The sequence below is a fragment of the Leucopleurus acutus genome (genome assembly GCF_964270905.1).
Source record: "Leucopleurus acutus genome assembly, chromosome: 6".
Classification (NCBI taxonomy): domain Eukaryota; kingdom Metazoa; phylum Chordata; class Mammalia; order Artiodactyla; family Delphinidae; genus Leucopleurus; species Leucopleurus acutus.
Genome location: NC_139149.1, coordinates 72,549,617 through 72,571,783, shown reverse-complemented (window position 1 = coordinate 72,571,783; position 22,167 = coordinate 72,549,617). Strand labels below are relative to the sequence as shown.

The following is a 22,167-nucleotide window of genomic DNA, read 5'->3' as shown; positions in this document are numbered from 1 at the left end:
AGAAAAAGTACTGAACTAGCAATCTGCTCACTTGAATTCAAGTTCTGTGTCAGTCATTAATTAGCTATGGCTTTCTATAGAGCATACTCATAGTGTTTTCTGTCCAACACCCTTGATTTCTTCTGGAAGCAATAATCTACTCCTCCTGGGAGCTACACCTGTCCACTCCACCCTTAAACTCATATACTTACATTAAGATTTGCAGTGTTTTGACATTTTCCTATTCCCTGACCCCTGACTTTTTTTAGGGTCCACCAAATCTGTGCTAGTCTCCTGTAGCTCTCCACCTCAAACATATTGGTCCAGTGGTGGGACACTTCCAAACTAAAACTATCAATGCTATACTGAAGCTATGTGAATCTAGTCCATGAAGAAAAGTAGTCACACTATTCTGATTAGGCCTTCCATATGCACAATTCCTTCATATCCACAATTCCTCTGTATCAGCGGTTCCACATCCAAGGATTCAAGCAACCATGGATCGTGTAGTACTATAGCATTTACTATTGAAAAAAACCCACGTATAAGTGAACCCATGCAGTTCAAATCCATGCTGGTCAAAGGTCAACAGTGTATATGTATATTTGTACATACATTTAAATACATATATATTTGTGAATTCAAATACTTTATGATATGATTTAGCAGTTTTGTAACACTGCTACTGACTAAAATTCAAAAATGTGTTATTTCCAAAGTGTGAGAAAATGGGTTATACATTTCACTAGTGATTTTAATGAAGTTTAAAGCAAATGCCATTTATTACTTTATTATTTATTATGACTACACTTTAATGATGTATATTGCAGCTGTGATCCACTATAGACATAAACAGAATATTCTCTAAATTGTTTTTGATGGAATATTTGTTCCTGCATTTCTGAATGTTTACTGATAACATTGCTCTTTCCTTCCTGATTCCGATCGCATCAGTGGCTGAACATGTGCATGTATTCTCTTCTTTTTCTCTTCCCGTGCTGTGTAAACATTACACATTTCCTTCCACTTTTGAATCCAAAGGAAAAATAGCCTTAAAGAAAAAAATTTGTATGTGCTTTTCCATTATTTTTTGCTATTGATCTTTAAATAATTTTGAAACAGGAAGTCTCACTCTCCTGCTGAAATCTGTTTCCTATAGAGAGTAAATGTGTTGATTTACCACTTAAAGTCACTTTTCTGTGAAACTCTTTTGAATCAGATAACTCCCTAAGTTGAGGGAGAAGAACTGGGACAAAGGACTGGCTAGAATGTTAGACAATTTCTTTTTCAACAGTTCTGTTTGCAATCTCATAGAAAACCTGGTTAGGAAATTGGTTATAAAAACAGAAACATACTTTAAAGGAAACAAAGATGAAAATTTGGAAATGTGTTTCTTTTTTGAAATGGGAGTAAAGGGAAAGAAGAATCAGAAATTGAAAGCTGCGTTAAAGAAATAATAGAGGGCTTCCCTGGTGGTGCAGTGGTTGGGAGTCCGCCTGCCGATGCAGGGGACACGGGTTCGTGCCCCGGTCCAGGAAGACCCCACGTGCTGCGGAGCGGCTGGGCCCGTGAGCCGTGGCCGCTGGGCCTGCGTGTCCGGAGCCCGTGCTCCACAACGGGAGAGGCCACAGCAGTGAGAGGCCCGCATACCGCAAACAAACAAACAAACAAACAAAAAACAACAAAAAAAGAAATAATAGAAAAATGCAAGAAAAATTAAAGTAAAATTAGTTCTGACTTAAAAAAAGAATAGTTATGAGAAAGATGTGGCAAATAGAATTGCAAATGTAAATGGTTCTTAATACATACTTAGTCATGTTGATCAGGATTACCCATGTCTCTCAGTTATTGCCATTTTAATGTATATTTTCAAGATTGAAATATGACCTCTGTACTTGAATATTATTAGCTGTATGCACTGAAAGTATGTGTATCTACAATATTGAATGCTAATACACATGTTTTAAATATGACTCATGGAATTTGTGGACAGAAATGTATGAGAATACACATTAAATGTCATAGAAATTTACATGTGGAGGTATGCATAAAGTTCCTACTAGTCTGTATATAAATCCACATTAACATTTTATTTATTAGATATATCTGTGTTCTGTATTTCAGAGATGATTGACGCAATGAAGAAAGAACACATTTTTTTGGTTTCTGTATGTCTGCTGCTTAGTTGTGCCTCTGCCCCTCTTAATGCTGTTCCTGAGGAAGGTGAAGAACATACAAACATTACAGGTAAAATGTTAAAAGTATTCATCTTTTTAAGCTAGTCAATGCTCTCAATTTTAATACAAAAATTTAATACATTTTTCTCCATCTTGTAGAAAAATCAGTTTTTATTGAAGTGACATTTTTCCAAAATCTTAGTCCAAAAAATAAAGTCACTTTAGCAAGGAAGATCTCTTTTTTCTCAGACTATATATTAAATACTGAAGTCCCTCTGAAAAATTGTAAGGAGCAAAATGGTATAGATACAACTCTCTATGAACCTTGATGTCACCCTTTGTCTGGGAAAAGTATGGGAAGGAAAAGGAAAGTACAAACATCTGAGGTTTCAGTCATTCTCTCCTTCTTGCCTTTATTCCTCAAATAAAAACTTCTCAGATGAGTCCAAAGTAAGAATCTAGTCAAGCAGGATACCAGAAGATCTGGGTAATAGAAGATAGTTCTAATCCCATAAAGTTCTGTGTCTAAAAATAAAATACAGTTGACCCTTGAGCAATGCAGGAGTTGGGGTACCAACCATCAGTGAAGTCAAAAATCCACATATAACTTATAGTCAGCCCTCCGTATCCATGATTCCTCTAGGTCCTGCGTTCTGCATGCAGATTCAACCAACCACAGATCATGTAGTACTATAGTATTTATTACTGAAAAAACATTTTGTATAAGTGAACCCATGCATCTCAAACCTGTGTTGTTCAAGCATCAACTGTTTTAACAATAAAACAATAGAACAAGGAGAAGACTGTGTAGTGATCGTTATTATAGATTTATTTCTTTCTTAAAAGTAATATTTTGTGGCAAATTAGTAAATTAGTGATAAAAATCTCATCATTGTTAATAATGAGAGACTGAACAAAGTGATAGCTTCTATTCATTTGTATATATGTTTATGATGTACAAAAGATATCCATAAATACATTTTTGATTTCATATCTCCAACAGCTCTTTAATGTGATTTTGTTCCTTGTACTAACCTTTGATAAAGATTGAATAAATATATCTTATGTGCCTGAGACTCTGGTAGGTACTAGGGAAGAAGTGATGACTGAGACCAGGTTCTCCAAAATTTCATGGTTTCACAAGGGAGACTTTAATGTAGACAGATTATTTCAGTGTAATGTGGTAAGTGAAATGATAAGAGGCATGCATAAGGGTGCTGCTGTTGATACAAAGAAAAGGGGGACTCATCTAAGCTTGGCTATCTGAGAGCTTGGCACAGGGAAGTGGCCAAATGTACATGCTACATCACTTCAGCCTGCGCCCAAAAATGAGACACTGGGAGCAGATCTGAAGGTCTAGACCAACTGGACCCACAGCTTGAAGTCCATCTGCCCAGGCAGGCCCAGCCTACATCAGCCCCCAGCTGACCGGTCGATAAGAAGCAAACCCAGCTGGGATCAGAAGGGCCATTCACATCCTACCCATGAATGAAAAATAAAGGCTTATTATTATATGCCACCAAAAAATACATATATATTATTGGGAGAATTTCCTAAAGATGGAACATTATTTGATAAAGTAAAAACCATCATGTGCCTTATGAGAGTAGGAATGTGGGCACTATGAGATGGACTCTAATTCTTCCTTCCACTCATTTTTCAAAAGGGATGGCTAAAGTTCTTATATTCTGGAGGTTGGGTAGAGAAGGAATGCGGAGGTTACAGTAAGTCCCAACAGGGCAAAGCAGGCAATCCCGTCTTAGAAAGTGGGAGGAGAAAGAGTCCAAGTGTTCCTAATATTCACCTCCTCCAAGCTCCCTCAATTAGGCTGAGAAAATGCATGCCAGTTAACCAGGATGTTCCTGAAACTGTTGCTACTGCCACAGTCAGCCAAGAAACCAGAATTAACCCATCAATAATTAAACCCAAGTTTAAAATCTCTGGATAAATCCAGACCAAACCCACCTGGATAAGGAAAAATTTTGATCTTAAAGCTAGATTTGAAGACCACTTAGCTGACTGGCTGCACAGTCTTATGCAGTTTTGGTTTTCTTTTGTTTTGTTTTTAATTAATCTTGTGATAGCATGATCCTGTGTCTGTATCGATTCAATTCTGGAGATACCATCTATCACATTATGCCAAGATCATGCCATCATTTTATAGATGTATGCCATTTCATTGAAATACTGTACTAGCATTTTATTGAAAAACATTACAAGATTTTACGGCTTCTCTCACAAGTCAATAGTAGACCTTTTAAAATTAGTTCAACCAGTAGGGAGGATGAAATAGAGAAACTTTTTGATAAGATAAAAATGATTAAAAAATAGTGGTGATAGGGTTTTTTTTTTTTTTTTTTTTTTTAAATTCCTTTACACTGGTAGAGACAAGATTAGCAGGGAGCATTTAGAGAAAGGCAAGTATGTTTCATAACATTTAGAATCAGACAGACCTAAGTATGCATGTGTAGTTTGCCACATAGCAGCTTTGCAAAATTAGATGAATTTATGTAAACTCTCTGACTCCCAGTATCCTAATCTATAAGTAAGTGATCTAAATAACTACATTTAAATGGTTGTTATATAAACTGCATAAAAGCATCTGGCATATTTCCTAGCACAGAGGAGGCAGAGTACACGTCTGTGTTCTTCCTTTCCAGAGAAATCAAATATTTTAGTTAGAGAGTCAAGTAGCATATATATAGATAGTAGGTTAACCATAAAGCTCTAGGTTCCCAAACAAATTCCAGGAGAATGAGGATTCTAATAGTCAAGGATATGACACATCCCCAAATATATCATGAGCCTTCCATTCAACATCCCAGGACAGGGGGAGGGAAGACTGAGATTTTAATTCTCAGACTGTGAGACATAAAATATTGGGTTGGCCAGAAAGTTCTGTAAGATGTGATGGAAAACCCCTAACTTTTTGGCCAACCCAATATAAGAGATTAATTATGAAAATGATTACATATAAACCATAATTCTGTTTATCTTACTACATCAGATTAAAGTCCTGTTACATTGTCTTGTATGTTTTTTCCAGTTTTATGGCCTTAGGTAGATCCTTGTCACAGTCAACGCTTTCTTCAAGTCTCGGGAAAGTTACCCCTGATCCCCTCAGAAAAGCTTAAGTATCTTATTATACACTTACACAGCATCCTGAACTTCTTGAATATTTATATAACTAAGTCTTTAGTGTCCACATGCTCCATGAAGGGGGGGGGGGTGGTCACTGCCACCTAATTTACTATCATATCTGCCATGACAGCACAGTGCCTGACACATGACCAACACACGATTGTTAACTTTTGAAAAGGTTTATCTAAATTAAAAAATCAAAACAAGACAAACTTTCATCCCTTTTTAGTGGCACAGCATGGCTGTCTGTCCAAAGGGGCCACCTGATCACTCCCCCAAATCAGGAATGCTGTGCCCAAGTGCGAGGTTGCAAGGTCACTGCACAAAAGAATATTCTAATATAGGATTCGTGTAAGAAATACAATAAAATATAAATGGTAAAAATGAGTAACTAGATAATAATTAGTAAAATACATTACTCAAAGTTAATTCTTAGTGTTTTCTTTAGGAAATTGCTATAAAATCGTTACCTGCTTTCATCACTGAAACCATTTTTAATTTTTATAAAGTGAAGTTTAGAAAAATTTATTGAGTGGAAATTGTACAATTAAATCTATGTGCTTGACTTAAATGCCAATTAAGGAATCTCAGTCACACAGATCTGTGACAGTATCACTCAGTTATTAAGAAGGTGAGCAGTATCTGGTATAAAACTATCTGAGGGTCAATTCTGAAGCCATCACTTATGGTGTGAACTGAACAATTAATTTTTGCAGTGCTCTTTTATAATCTGTAAAGTGGAGATAATAATGCCTAATTCAGAAGTTTGTTGTGATCGTTAAATAATATAATTGCAAAATGTCTGGAGCACAGTAATTACTCAGTAAACGTTAGCTGTTACTACCAGGACAACTGCTACAACTATGGTGTAATATCCTTTGTTTGTGGTGCGCTGCCACCACCTGGTGGCACCATTACTAAATAGCAGGTTGAAAATAAGATGGTATATCCTTAATACAAAAAATGTAAAATAAAAGATTTGGCATGATAATAAAGAATATCAAATATATGAAAAGTCAAAAATGTGGGAATAATCAATGAGAAATAACTTGATATAAGTTATTGATTTATAAGACATAGTTTCCCTAAGTATACAGTGTTTGGCAACTCAGGTAAAGCTGTGTTCTACAAGTGGCCTATATTAAAGGTGCCTGTCTGAAGCACTGCTTCAATGATTTGGTGTCTGTAGAGTTCTAAAGTAACATTAACTTGGGAATCAAGACCATCATATTGTATGAGAAGTGCTATAGGAATTTCTGAAATAATGGTATATAGCCATAAGTTATGAAAATGTCAGAGTTTTTATTCTAGCTCATTTCTCAAAATTATTTATGTGACTTCTGAGATTCTAAGATCTGCTCCTAAGGATATTTATAGAACTGATAGGTCAAATTTTTGTCAGCCCTACAAAAATGTATATAGAGCAGATAAAACATAAAGTGCTAATTCAGTGACACATTGTGCGTCATCTCTCAGTCAGATGCACCACTTAGGGTCCTTGGAGCTTTCTAACTTCTCACAATTTTTTAACAACTCAGAATGTCATGTGTAGAATTATCAATCTTTAAGTAAAGAAAGGAATATAAATAGCATTCACAATCATGCATAAATGTACTACTCAGAAAATGCTTTCGCTTATTTTTGAATTCAAATTGACAGTTGTAACTTCAGTGATGAAGGGAAAATATATATTTTTCATGTCATTTTTTGTTTATATACAGATATATACAATACTCTAAAATGTTATTATATATTATTAATTTCTAGAGAAAAGAAGTACTTGTGTGTATAATTTAAGAAAATTAATTATTTGTAACTTATAGTATTTAACACCTAAATTTTCATAAATAGGGAATGGTTTAATGTAGTATGATATATACATACATGTATGAATATAAATATTCTGTTGCTTTTTCTTTCATGAGGATTGGAGTCATGTACCAGCCCTGATATTGTTGCTTTTAAAGAGTTGTTTTGTATGTAAAAAATGACACAGCTGTGGATTAGGGAGACATCTCTACTTATCTGTAATGTCAACACATCAGTTACCTTATAACTACTACTCAATTCCATATTGGTCAACTGGTACAAGTTTAAGCAACAACTATAACAAGAGTCTAGAAAAAATATTTGATATTTTTCCTTAAAAGTTGGTTAATAATCAACTATTAAAGTTTAATAAAGTTGGTAAGACCTGTCTCATTTGATGAGTTTATATATTTTATCTTTTTGATAACTTTTCATAGTTTCTTATATCAGCCTATTTTATTATTGTTGCACTTCTCCTTAAAATTAAGATGTATTAAAAATGAATGAAAAGGAATGTTATTCTTTTATTTTTACCTTGTAGATGCTGAGTTGCCACCGTTGAAACTTGTACATTCATTCTGTGCATTTAAAGCAGATGATGGCCCATGCAAAGCAATGATAAAGAGATTTTTTTTCAATATTCACACTCAGCAATGTGAAGAATTTATATATGGGGGATGTGAAGGAAATCAGAATCGATTTGAAAGTCTGGAAGAGTGCAAAGAAAAATGTACAAGAGGTAGGTTTCTGGAGACACTTATTACCCAGAAACCTTCAGAGTTATTAGATCTAATCATAGATTTGATCATTTTAGAAAAAACGTTAAAACTATTTTAACATTCCAAGGAATCTTTTTCACTTTTTTAGCTTTAATGTTCAACTACTGTTTTTCATTTTTTTGTATCAGTCATTATAAAACACAGTAAGCTTATTGTCCTATACTCTTCCCCATAATAAAGAGGGAAGAAAACCCTTAAGTTTGCAGAACAGATTTTATATCTGCAACAAATTAAGTGTAATTCAGCCTCCTTGGGTAGCTATGAGTTCACAGGAAATAAATTGTTATTCACAGTGACTTAGACTTTCCTTTACCAATACAATGATCTCATAGTTGTTTCCCTGTCAAGATAATGAATTAATCCAATTTGAGGTTCTCAACAGCTACTAATTAGAAAATTATAGAAATATATATATGAAAGTAAAATCCTTCTCTTTGGAGCCTTGGAATAATGTAGAAAATATCATCCCTGATGACCTATGAAGACCTTACTGAACCCAACTTTTCATAGTTTTACTGAGTTATAAGGTTTCAAAGCATATCACATTCCACTATTAAACTTTATTGAACACTTTTATTCTTTTTTTTTTTGAACACTTTTATTCTTTTAATCATGTTAAAACAACTTTTTTTTTCAAATTCTACAAATTACAGTGTTTCATGTGGTTTTCTCTCTTTAGACTGAGATAAATTCCAAACAATTACTGGTCAAAATTTTGAATGTTTTTATCTCAGTTTTATTCTTCTGAATTGAGAGCTACTTGAGAGACAGAAAATCCTGAGTTGTCTTTATTTCTGCAGTTTCTAGTCCCAAATTTCCCCACTGCATGTTCTTAGAGACAGTTGAATTAAACTGTAGGGCCATAGCAATGGTATCTTTAGTTAACACTGGTGTCTTGTTTTTTTGCAAAGCAGGCAGGTCTGCGTTTTCACTCTGATAATGCTTTCCTAAACAGCTTTTACAAAACAGCCCTGGCATCATGATGCTCTCGGCCTATGGGAAAATCTCAGTGTGGTAAAAACAGAGAGCTTTTCTCCTCTGTGACTGTTATATGCTCCAGACCTGGCAGAAAAGAATTGATGTGAATGAATTTCTTTATCTCAGAGCACTTATTTCCCTCTTTCCTCTCCATAGATGTGCTAGAAATGTTACTAACACAGATTAGGCAGTTCAGTGGTTCTCTGTAGTACCTTTGGCTTTTGTGATTGCCTGGTCATTTTCCATTCACCACAGATTTCTATACCCTGTTCTATTCCATACTGGGCCAAGTATCCTTTCATACTGAGTATCACTCAGGTTCAGCACCTTGGCTAGAGGCCTGGTTGCCTCATTCTTTGTAATCCTCACTTTTTCATGTAGCAGCCTACTTAATTTCATCAACTGGCCTCTTTCCTGAAATACATACCTATTTAGTTTTTATAATTTACAAATCTTTTATTTCACCATTGTGAAAAGTTACCCTTTTCTTTAGAAATTAATCAAATATGATTTTGTTCTTCAGTGAATGTCCTGCTATAATGTTTTCTCAAACATCATTATTGCCTACCATAACTATATGTCTTTTGCCCCCATCTCCTCATTATCTCTTCAAAAGTCATTGATATTACTGTTTGAATATCTGAGTGTTTTATATAGTAAGCTACTGTTAAGGATATAGTTGACATAGAAGAATTACTAAGCTTTTAAAAAATCACCTAAGGAGAAAATTCCATCTTCAGCTGTGATGGAGTAACTGGAGCTGAACTTTCTCTCCTAATGTAAATAACTAGAAAACTGGGCAAAATATATGAATCAGCTGTTTACAGACATTGATCAAAAGGCAGTGCAGGATTGTGATCTCTGAGAGATGGGAAACACATGAGGTGAACCCTCCGGTCTCCCCAGCAATCTGCATGAAGGCACTTCAGACCACAGTTAAAGGAGGGAAATACCAGCACAGCATGGTGGTCTCCATGGTGGAGGATGTGGAGATTGGAGACTGGTAGACTGATGTGGCTGGGTTTTGAGGGACAGTATGTGAGAGAGAATGGACATATGTAGAGAAAAAGCTAAAAAATCTGGATAAGGGTCCCTTTGAATTTGTTACTGAATAATAAAACTGCATGCACTTGGTGAAATTCCATGAGTTTGAGAAAGTAATTACAGGGATTTGTAAGTGGAACAATTCCCAGAGCTCCCACATGACTAGGAGAAATTTTACATTTAATTTAGTACTAGGACTAAATTAGACCTAGAGTAAAAGCTACTTTAACCTTGCCATAGTGAAGCTTAAACCAAGCCTTAAAAGTTCCAGATGATCCACAAGTAACTTAACTACTTGCCAGAAGGCACTTCTTTAATGGAAGATGGTAAAACATTCTTTAACAGAAAACAATAAAATCCAGCAGCCAACAGCATAATGTTCAAAAATATCTATAATCCCCCCTGCCCAGAATACTAAACATTTGAAGAAGAAGCAAACTGTGATCCATAATTAGGAAAAAAGTCCTCAATTCAAACAGACAGAGAAATGACAGAGGTGACAAAATTAGTAGACAAGGACTTTAAAATAGCTATTATAAATATGGTAAAGGATTTAAAGAAAACATGAACATAATAAGGAGAAAATGGAATATATAAAAGAGAACTAAATGGAAATTCTAAACCTGAAAAATTCAGTATATAAAATAAGAAATTTTCCAGATGTACTTAAAGCAGATTAGACATTACAGAAGAAAAGGTCAGTAAACTTAAAGACAGAGCAATAGTAACTGTTCAAGATGAGGGACAGTGGGGATTAAAAATGGCTAAACAAGCAAACAAAAAAGAATGTAGCCCAATAACCCATGACAGGAAATCAAGAAGTCTATCAAAATGTGTAATTGGAGTCCTGGCAGTTGGGGCAGGAGATATGTGAACAAAAAAATGGCAAAGAATTATCCACATTTGATGAAAACTGTAACTTGTAGAACCAAGAACACTGACAAAATCAAAAAAAAAAAGAATAAAGAAAAAGAAGTCTACACAAATGAATATAATAATCAAATTGCTGAAAATTGTGGATAAAAAGTAAATCATAAAAAAATGAGGAAAATGATACATGAGGGAATGAAGATCGAAAGAATCCCCAAGTTCCCATCAAGAAACAATTCACAAGAGAAGAAAATGGAACATCTTATTTGAAGAGCTAAAGGAAAAAATAAACTGCCAATTAGTAATCTAGATCTATTGAAAATACCCTCATAATGGAGATAAACACTTTTTCAGATTAACAATGTCTGAGAAAATTTATTGCTAGCAGACTTGCACTGTGAGTAATAGTAAAAGATTTAAAACTAAAGCACACAGGAAAGGAGGGGGAACATATGAGATTACTGTTGTAAGGTTCTGATACTACAGATGAAAGTGGTATTAATTACTTGAAGCCAAATTGTCATGAATTAAAGATGCATATTAAAATTACATTAAAATTTAATGGTATAATCACTCCAGTTAAAAGGTATATAGTAGACAATATAAAAAAATCACGAACTAAGTACGTGTTGTCTGCAGGAAAGACGTTTTAAAAATACAGACACAGAGAGGTTAAAAGTGAAAAGATGAAAAAAAGATATACCATGCAAGCACAGATCAGAAGAATGATTAGTAAAAGTAGACTATAGGACAAGGAATATTGGCAGGAGAAAGGGAAGACACATTATAAGAATGAGGGCCAATTAATCAAAAAACCATAAAAATCCTCAATGTCTATGTGTATGCCTCAATTACAGAACTGGAAAATTTTCAGAGAAAAAACTGACAGAAGTGAAAGGAGAAATATGATGTATATCTTATATATTAAGACTTGGAAGCTGAATTTTTGTTTTATTTTGGAGACCTTCGAGAACTATGGCTTGTAAATTACCATGCCTGAGAATAAAGTCAAGCCAAATATTTCAGAGAATAGGAACTAGGGATGTGTTTAGTTTGATATGTATGCTCAGCTGTCCTTTTGCATGTAAAGCTGTTTTATCAGTTGTTTCCAAATATATATAGTCTTGCATGATGTATTTACCTATGTAATAATAGAGACATGGTAACAAAGTTAATAAGGTAGAAAAAATTAAAATATAGTTTGTAAAATGGTTTCTAAACACATGGCTTTCAAAATGTTTGTCTTTTGGTTTAGTTGCTTTTTTCCCATAGCCTATACAAGAACAACATTGTATTTGATTATTATTTTTTGAAAAATAGGTGTATGTAGTGTGGGAATTAAAGAATTAGATGAAAGAGATCAAATTCCCACTTAACTTTTTAGCTAGTCAGCCTCTACAGCAACTTTTAAAGGTTCCAATAGGTATTCTGTTTATATTAATTACTATTTTATTAGTTGAGCTAACTGTGACTTGCAGGTTTTCATGGGGATTTACATGGGAATTTTCTCCACAGGGAATTAAAGAGCATGTAAATACTTTTTCCATTCTCTTTATTTTTAAGTTTATTTTGTGTTTTATTTGTTTGGAATAGTGAAGACTTACCCAGTAACAAGAATATTCTGTCCATAGAGTCTTTTCCCATCTACTTGGAAAATTTTCTAGGCTGACTTCAACAAATATGAAATATAAAAGTTAGCATTCAGATTTTACCCTCCCCTTTCCCAACAGAAAACAAAAAGAGGGCAAAAAAAAATTTTTTTACAATTGTTTAAATGTATCAGGTAATTATGAATTAATTTTGATATTAATTTTAATATTCATGATGAAATATTAAAATGTGAATTCATATACATTGGAGTTCAAGGAATTACTAAAATAAGAATTAGTAAAACATACTCTCATTATTCCTTAAGACATCATTAATAAATGTTATGTTCTGCATAAATCTAGGAAAATATGATAACTTGGATAATTTGCTGTAAACCTTATCTATCTTTTCAGACTGTAATTGGCATAAAAATAAATTAAATAGGGTATCCATGGTTGTTACCAGAAAGGAACAAGTTCTCTCTTTTAATATCGCATGAATATTGAAATCAAGCATCTCTATGTTCCTGTTCCGTGGCTATTGTCAGTAGGTAAAACAGAGCAAAAATGATTACTCAGCTCTCTAGTCTTACATACTGTTTATATGTATATATTCTTTCCCTGCCTTCATAAATTAAAAATGTAACATAATAATTGTACATTAAAATATTTTAATGTAAGCTTATTATGACAATCCAACATCTAAAAACATTAACTGGGGGTTGGTTATTTACAATAAAAAAAAAAATCAGGTTTTCTTAACATTTAAAATACAATTAGAATTACACACACACACACACACACACACACACATCTTTTTTAAGACTGTTGAATAAAACATAGTAAAGCTCAAAAGGGAGATGAACCACATCACCTTATCATTCGTAGACATTTTACTCTCCAAAGAATATCCTGATTGATCACTGGCTGAAAGGGGCATTTAAGCCATCTCATACTCGTATTCTCTCTCTCTTGCCTCTCTCTCCCTCCCTTTTATGTCTCTCTGGCCATACAACTAATAATAAGCTGCCTTGAACAAAGCTTTTCTCTGTAAAACAATTGATTATACAACAAATCAAATATCACTTAGTTTTCCTAATGTTTACGTGAACAAATCAAAATTTTACATAATATATCAATTTGAATTTCATTATCCTTTAAATTAGAATTTAGAATCCATACTTGAAATACAATGGGTCAAAGACAAGTAGCATTCTAGTTCTCAAGTGGAGTAATTCCAATAATTCTATGAGATTAAACTAAAAAATACATCACAAATACCATTTGCTTCATTTCTCCTCTGTAATTGGAAATAATAATGAAGCTTGTAATTGGATTAAGATAATGAAGCAGAAGAAGGAATCGGGGAAGGAGGTAATTCTGGTTCCTTTCACCCCTACTTCCATTCCTCTATAGAAATGATCTGTTTTTATAGGCAAAATAGGCTGTTTGAATTACTTTCACATTTCACATTATTTTAATAAATAACTATTTTAATCATAGATATTTTGAATAGCAAACTTAGTTCACCATGAATTATTATTTTTGTAAATGTGTTAGAAAGTTTTAAAATAGTTTTTGAGACATTATTATATTAAAATGTAGGTGACTTCATGGTTATACTGTAATAATTTAATTTACTCTTTAGAGCAAATAAGAAATTTATTGACATTCTGTATAAGAATAATTTTAATAGTAATAAACATATCACCCTAGTTTGTTAAATTGAAAGTCATAACATTATATTATAAATTGTGGTAATTGATACATATATACTGTTTTACTTGCAGATTATCCAAAGAAAACTAGAAGGACAAAGACAACATTGCAAAAAGGTGAATGTTCATTTGTATGTTCATTAGTAGCATTTACATAAGGCACTTGGCAATTCAATTCTTAGCTTTCTCTGCTATGAGATTCATCATAAATCCATGTGATCTTTGACATGGTGTTTTGTTTCAGTGCATATAATGAAAACGTAGAAATAACATACATGATATTTGGTAAGGGAAGACTTCAAACACTGTGTTTACTCATTCTAATTCAGTGTGATATCTGGTATTAGATGAGTAACAATCCAGAGCCATGCACATGCTATTTTAACATCCCCAAAATAGTGATTTAGATGTTGCTGTTCTTACTTTATTTCTCAGATCTCTAATCCTTTCATAATCTCAGCATTGTGTGGCTTTAGTAAGTTTCATCCAGTATTACTCTGAATATATATATGCCTTTGAGTTGTCAACAGCCTGTATGCAAAAATAAGTGGAGATATTTAACAATAAATAATTGCTTTTGTCAACATTATTTAGCATTTGCATATTTTTGATTTTGTGATTTAAATTATTTATAGTTTTTAACTAAAAAGAATTACTTTTTGGTGAATATATTATATCAGTACAAGAAAAATGTTACAAGAGATGAAGAAGGACATGCTCCTTTTAATAAAGGTCTAGAAGCTGACTTTGCTCAATTACCATTCACAGCATTTACATTTAAATGAGAAAATATTGAACAAAAAGATCAAATTATTTAATTCAGGACATGAAAAAGCTACATAATTCAAAGTGAATTTTAGTTTTACTAACTTTGTTTTAATTATGTGGGAAAGAGCTGAAAAATTCTATAACTCACTGATAAGCTTAAGACAAACTACTGTCCAGAATTTCAATCAAAAGTTATAAAATAAATTCAGCAAAGTTTGTACAAACAACATAAGTAAATGTATTTATTTATAAGTTTAAAAATAACTTTCTATAAATATTGAATTAATTTTTACAAAAGTGTTCAATACTTCAATTAAATGAAATTCTTCTTATCTGTAATATCAAAGAATACAGCATATTTATAAATAGGGTTTTTTTGTCCATCAAGTAAAAGATGATATCTTCAACATTTAAACATTAGTATAATTTTTTTCAAAAATGTAGATTTAGGGGTTTCCCTGGTGACGCAGTGGTTGAGCGTCCGCCTGCCGATGCAGGGGATACGGGTTCGTGACCCGGTCTGGGAAGATCCCACATGCCACGGAGCGGCTAGGCCTGTGAGCCATGGCCGCTGAGCCTGTGCGTCCGGAGCCTGTGCTCCGCAACGGGAGAGGCCACAACAGTGAGAGGCCCGCGTACCGCAAAAAAAAAAAAAAAATGTAGATTTAGGAAAAAATTATATGCAGGGGAAATTTACTGGAAAATTATGCTACTTAATTTATATTTAATGATTTAGAATTGAAACATTCTTATTTGATATTATATATGAAAGTTAGAGAGTAAAGCTATGGATATTATTCACATGTGTAAAAAATGTTCAGATGCTAAAACCAATCCATGATGAAGACCTTTAAGCATATTGATTTGAAGTCAACTTTGTGATATGCTTCCTAACATCACATCAGAATAGTTATAAAGACAATGGGGATTCTTTACAACCCTTTTGGGAGAAAGTTTTGTTTAAGACAATTGCCAAGTATGCAGCCTCAAACAAAAGTTAGTAGTGAAAATCATGTGGTTTGTGGAAGTTGGCATATATCTTAAAGCCTGCCTTCTGGGTTTTAACTGAGCATCAATTTAGAGCGAGGATTGTGTATGCAGATTCAATACAAACGTTAGAACTTTATTTATCTGAGGAATATTGGGAATGAATTTCTTAATTTGTGACCGTAGATATATTAAATTCTAGGCCTAAGCAGAATTATTTTACAAGTATGCAATTTCAACTCCTAAAATAAATGTATGGGGCCTTATATAAATATGGCAACTTTCAGTTGTATAATTCCTTAATCATATTTTCAGAATAATTTGTCACTGTTTTCTCTTCTTTGTATGCAATATTTTTTACCTACTCCCTTTTGTTAAACATAGCATTCTTATATTATTTGTTAATATGATTTAAAATTTCATAAATACATACTAAGACCTAAACAAATCAAATTAGTGATCAAATGTATTTTTCTTTCTCTTGTAATACAGTATATTATAAAACTTTTTAAAACAGCTTTATTGAGATATAATTCACATGCTAAACAATTCAGCCATTTAAAGTGCACAATTTAATAATTTTAGTATATTTAGTATAGTGCAACCATCAGCATAATCAATTTTAGAACATTTTTATCACACACACCCCCAAAAAAACCTCTGTAATCACTAACAGACACTGCCCCATTTCTTCCGGCTCCCCCAGCCCCAGGCAACCATTAATCCACTTTCTGCATCTATAGATTGGCCTATTCTGGATGTTTCATAAAAATGAAATCATATAATATATGGATATATAGATATATATGGATAATATATGGATTTCTGTGTCTGACTCATTTCACTCAGCATAATGTTGTCAAGGTTCATCCATGTCGTAGCAGATCTCAGTACTTCATTCCTTATCATGACAGGATAATATTCCATTATATGGATAGACCACATTTTGTTTATCCATTTATCAGATGATAGACATTTGGGTTGTTTCCACCTTTTGGCATTTGGGAATAATGTTGCTAGGTACATTAGGGTTCAAGTTTTTGTGTGCACATGTGATTTTATCTCTCTTGGCCTAGACACCTAGGCCTCGGTGTGGTTCTAATAGGCATTCCTTTTAGAATTCTGAGTGAAGTTGAACATCTTCATGAATTACCTGTTTAAATCCATTGCTTATTTTACTGTTGGGTTGTTTGAATGTTTCTTATTTGTGATATTGTGATTTATAATAAAGATATAGTTGGTCTTCCTCCTGTTGTCCCTGGCACAGAGCTCAAAAAACCCTTGGAATTTCCTGACTTGAGCCTTAAAGGTATCTTTTGTTATGTTAATGATGTGACTTCCGGGACAGCTCCTCAGTTGAGGGGACTGCTGGTTGTCAGGGGAGCCAACCCCTTGATTAGAGGGTTGAAATTTTCAATCCCATCCCCCCTCCACCACCTCCGGAGAGGGGAGAGGGGCTGGAGGTTGAGTTCAATCACCAATGGCCAATGATTTAATTATTCATGCCTGTGTAATGAAGCCTCCATAAAAACACAAAAGGACGGAGGTCAGGGAATTTCCGGGTTGTTGAACTTGGGGAGATTCGGGAAGAGTGGATACCTGGAGAGGGAAGCTCTGCCCCTTCCCACATACCTTGCCCTGTGCATCTCCTCCACCTTGCTGTTCCTGAATTATACCCTTTTGTAATAAACTGGTGATCTAGTAAGAAAACCTTTCTGGAGTTCCGTGAGCCAAATTAATCAAACCCAAAGAGGGGGGTGTGGAACCTCAGATTTACAGCCTTGGTCAGAAGCCCGGGGGGCGGGGGGGGGGGGCGGGGTGCACCTGAACTTTTTTAACATCTTTATTGGAGTATAATTGCTTTACAATGTTGTGTTAGTTTCTGCTGTATCACAAAGTGAATCAGCTATACGTATACATACATCCCCATATCTCCTCCCTCTTGCATTTTCCTCTCACCCTCCTTATCCCACCCCTCTAGGTGGTCACAAAGCACCGAGCTGATCTCCCTGTGCTATGCGGCTGCTTCCCACTAGCTATCTATTGTACATTTGGTAGTGTATATAAGTCCATGCCGCTCTCTCACTTTGTCCCAGCTTACCCTTCCCCCTCCCTGTGTCCTCAAGTCCATTCTCTATGATTGTGTCTTTATTCTTGTCCTGCCCCTAGGTTCTTCAGAACCATTTTTTAAAATAGATTCCATATATATGTGTTAGCATACAGTATTTGCTTTTCTCTTTCTGACTTACTTCACTCTGTATGACAGACTATAGGTCCATCCACCTCACTACAAATAACTCAATCTCTTTCCTTTTTATGGCTGAGTAATATTCCATCGTATATATGTGCCACATATTCTTTATCCATTCATCTGTTGATGGACACTTAGGTTGTTTCCATGTCCTGCCTATTGTAAATAGTGCGCAGTGAACATTGCTGTACATGACTCTTTTTGAATTATGGTTTCTCAGGGTATATGTCCAGTAGTGGGATTGCTGGGTCATATGGTAATTCTATTCTTAGTTTTTTAAGGAAGCTCCATACTGTTCTCCATAGTGGCTGTATCAATTTACATTCTCACCAACAGTGCAAGAGGGTTCCCTTCTCTCCACACCCTCTCCAGTATTTATTGTTTGTAGATTTTTTGATGATGGCCATTCTGACCAGTGTGAGGTGATACCTCATTGTAGTTTTGATTTGCATTTCTCTAATGATTAGTGATGTTGAGCTTCCTTTCATGTGTTTGTTGGCAATCTGTATATCTTTTTTGGAGAAATGTCTATTTAGGGCTTCTGCCCATTTTTGGATTGGGTTGTTTGTTTTTTTGATATTGAGCTGCATGAGCTGCTGGTATATTTTGGAGATTAATCCTTTGTCAGTTGCTTCATTTGCAAATATTTTCTCCCATTCTGAGGGTTGTCTTTTGGTCTTGTTTATGGTTTCCTTTGCTGTGCAAAGGCTTTTAAGTTTCATTAGATCCCATTTGTTTATTTTTGTTTTTATTTCCACTTCTCTAGGAGGTGGGTCAAAAAGGATCTTGTTGTGATTTATGTCATAGAGTGTTCTGCCTATGTTTTCCTCTAAGAGTCTTATAGTGTCTGGCCTTACATTTAGGTCTTTAGTCCATTTTGAGTTTGTGTATGGTGTTAGGGAGTGTTCTAATTTCATTCTTTTACATGTAGCTGTCCAGTTTTCCCTGCACCACTTATTGAAGAGGCTGTCTTTTCTCCATTCTATATTCTTGCCTCCTTTATCAAAGATAAGGTGTATTATAAAAATTTAAAGAAGTAGGATTTTTCCTTGTCCCATATATTAAACTTAACCATGGGAATAATAGTTACATTCACCTTAAGAAACAAGAGGCAGTAAACAATGAACAAAATAACTTTCAAATTGGTACTTTGAGAAGTCATAGAAAATAGATATTTTACTCTATATTAAAATAGGATGTTTTAATTAATAAAACAATTTTTTCATAGGGGATTGGTTTTTCTACTGTTGCAGAAATCATTAACATTATTAAATACATACTGTTTTTATAATAAAGCACTCATGAATATTGCTTCCCTGAGATAAATGCAAGATGCTTTAAGATGTGAAAAGATGCTACTCTTCATTTTTGCAGCTATGGTAATATATAGTTGCAGGGGGAAAGAAATGGGGAAATTGGAACTTTGCCCTAAAAAATTCAAGCCCAATATATCTTGCAATCATCGTAATTTTGAAAATAATTTATTGCTTTTCTTTACAGAGTATGCATGTAAACAAGGCTTGTAATGTAGATCAGAGTGGTACAACTTTTGTGACAGCTATGTTTAGCCTGGTTTGGAGCACTCTCAAAGAATGTATTAGACTTTTTCAAAAGCCTCTCCCATCCCTGAACATGTATTTCCTGTCTGCCTCTGCACTATTGGAGTCATTCCAATGCCTGGAAGAAAAATAAGAGACACAGTGGAGGAGGATGTCATACCTAATACAGATATTAATTTCAGCATAAGAATTCAGGAAATTCTAAGTATAGCCATGAAAGCTTCCATACCCCTCAAAGCTTCTCCCTTTTTTAAAAATTGAAACCATTCTAATGAAGCAACAAGGTATACTTAAATGAGACTGCACACCTGAAAAATAAGAAATATTTGTAGATCTTTCCTAAATGTTGCTGCACATAAGCTTAATAAAAATAATTAAACTAAATTTTTGCCATAATATTTTGGACTTCCAAACCAAGGGTAAAAAAACCAAATATCTTTTATTCTCTCAGTTCATGAAAGAGCTGATAGTTAATGCCCTATTAATTTACTATGAGAAATTTAGAATTTGAAATTCCAATAGACACAATGTATGACAACAGTTGTAACTCCCTTATTCTAAATGTCACAGTAGATATAGTATAGTTGTGGATAAAGTTATATTTTACCTTTTATCTTTATCTTTTCATATTTACTCCTTAAATAATTTCAACTTAACCATTTATATTTTTAATTAACGTAATTAAATTATTAACAAAAAGGAATATTGCTTTCTGACATTTTTATAATTTCTAGAAAAGCCAGATTTCTGCTTTTTGGAAGAAGATGCTGGAATCTGTCGAGGTTATATTACTAGGTATTTTTATAACAATCAGTCAAAGCAGTGTGAACGCTTCAAGTACGGTGGGTGCCTTGGCAATCTCAACAACTTTGAATCACTGGAAGAATGCAAGGACACCTGTGAGGACACATGTACGTTCATTTCTCATCTCCTTTTACTTCATTTTATAGCATTCTTTTTAAAATAAGGCATCCTAGAGGATGTTCAGGCTTACCCAGATTTTGTTGCAGCCATGCAAATGAAGATCCACTGTAGTCACTCTTAATCTGATAGAAATTAGTCACCATGTTAGTTTATTTAAGAAACAGAGAATTAAGAAATTTATAGTGGAAATTATTTCCATAGAAATTGTTTTTAGGTTACATTATTTAATTTTCCTTTCTGAGAATACTGTAGTACAATTTAGGCACAAGAGTAGGACTGCTGAAATCCCTTAGGCTTATAAAAATTTGAGAGCACGTAGTTCTTTAGAAACTACCACCTAAAATCAGTCAGTTTTATCTGAGCCTAAAATTAATTAAAGGAGTGACTTAAACATTAATTGTTACCTTTTTTGTTTTGACAAAGAACCACAAAGTTACTCATGGAAATATTATAGTATAAGATACATATATAAAGATATAAAGATATATATATATCTTATATATATGAGATATAAAGATATATAAAGATTCACTAATTTAACATACCAATGTGAATAAAATTTCTAGACATCTACTTTTCTTAACACAACTTCTGTGCTTTGCTTTATGTGTACAATTATGAGCTTGTGAAAATGTCTTCTATTTTAATTGGCTGTATTTTTTTTCCAGTGAATGATTTCCAGGTGGATGATTATAGAACCCAGCTTGATGCTGTGAATAATGACTCCTTGACTCCCCAGCCTACCAAGGTACCCAGCTTCTTCGGTAAGACTCTCTTTTAATTGCTGCCAGAAAAATATTATCATGGTAACAATAGAAATAGAATGTATATGAGAACTATGCTTTTTAGAAAATTATACTTCTTTTGTTATTTAATAATAGGTGTGTTGAAATACTGAGATTCAAAATTGCTTAAGACCTTTTGTCCCAGAAAAGTGATAATTTTCCTAATCTATTTTAAAGTATGCTTTGTAGTAGGCCTTTGATTACATACCCCATGAAAACTTTTACATGATATTTAACTCTGCACCAAATTTATCTTATAAAATAATGCTAGGAATTATCAACTTCATCATTGTAATGGCAGCAGTGTGTCAAAAGCATCCTAAAGTGTTCTTAAATTGAGCATAGCATTGGAGAAGTTCTCTGGTGTTAGTCACAGGACAGATTAGGAATTCGGTGACTAACCATCCGTGAGGCTATGTCACTCTGAGAGAATTTTCTTTTGGATGTATGCAGAACACTTTTCTGGACTCTGTCCTGTCAACATATTTGTCAAATTTAAACAAACATACAGGAAATATGCTTACAAAAATGCAGAGCTGGGAAAATAATGGAAATACTGGAAAACATAACCAGACACCACAAATATCTAGACAGAAACAACCTAAAAAGTTGAAAGTTAATGGGATGAATGTAATTCTTTCTAAATTTAAAAAATCACAAGTGCTTATTCAGAAATTGGAGATTTTGCTTAGAAGCAGTCCGTATAAGTGTTAAACGTAAAGGTGGCATGTGTTGAGAGTTCTGTGGCTATTAAAATTTCAGCCTTAGGGTAAAAAGAGACATAGTGTCTGGGGTACAGGTTCTCTACC

The 22,167-nt window shown here is 33.8% G+C and overlaps 1 protein-coding gene across 3 annotated transcripts in view; it reads left to right on the top strand.

Moving 5' to 3' along the window:
* TFPI (tissue factor pathway inhibitor) overlaps positions 1 to 22,167 on the top strand; it is a 68,800-nt gene that overhangs the window by 29,111 nt on the left and 17,522 nt on the right. For 2 of the 3 annotated variants that reach the window (XM_082840645.1, XM_082840644.1), the window contains 5 exons: positions 2,104 to 2,226; positions 7,648 to 7,845; positions 14,157 to 14,201; positions 20,384 to 20,560; positions 21,242 to 21,337. In XM_082840645.1, the coding sequence (XP_082696771.1) occupies positions 2,106 to 2,226; positions 7,648 to 7,845; positions 14,157 to 14,201; positions 20,384 to 20,560; positions 21,242 to 21,337 (637 nt within the window). In that variant the 5' untranslated portion in view covers positions 2,104 to 2,105. The remainder of the gene's footprint in view (positions 1 to 2,103; positions 2,227 to 7,647; positions 7,846 to 14,156; positions 14,202 to 20,383; positions 20,561 to 21,241; positions 21,338 to 22,167) is intronic. The other variant, XM_082840646.1, reaches the window with a different exon arrangement.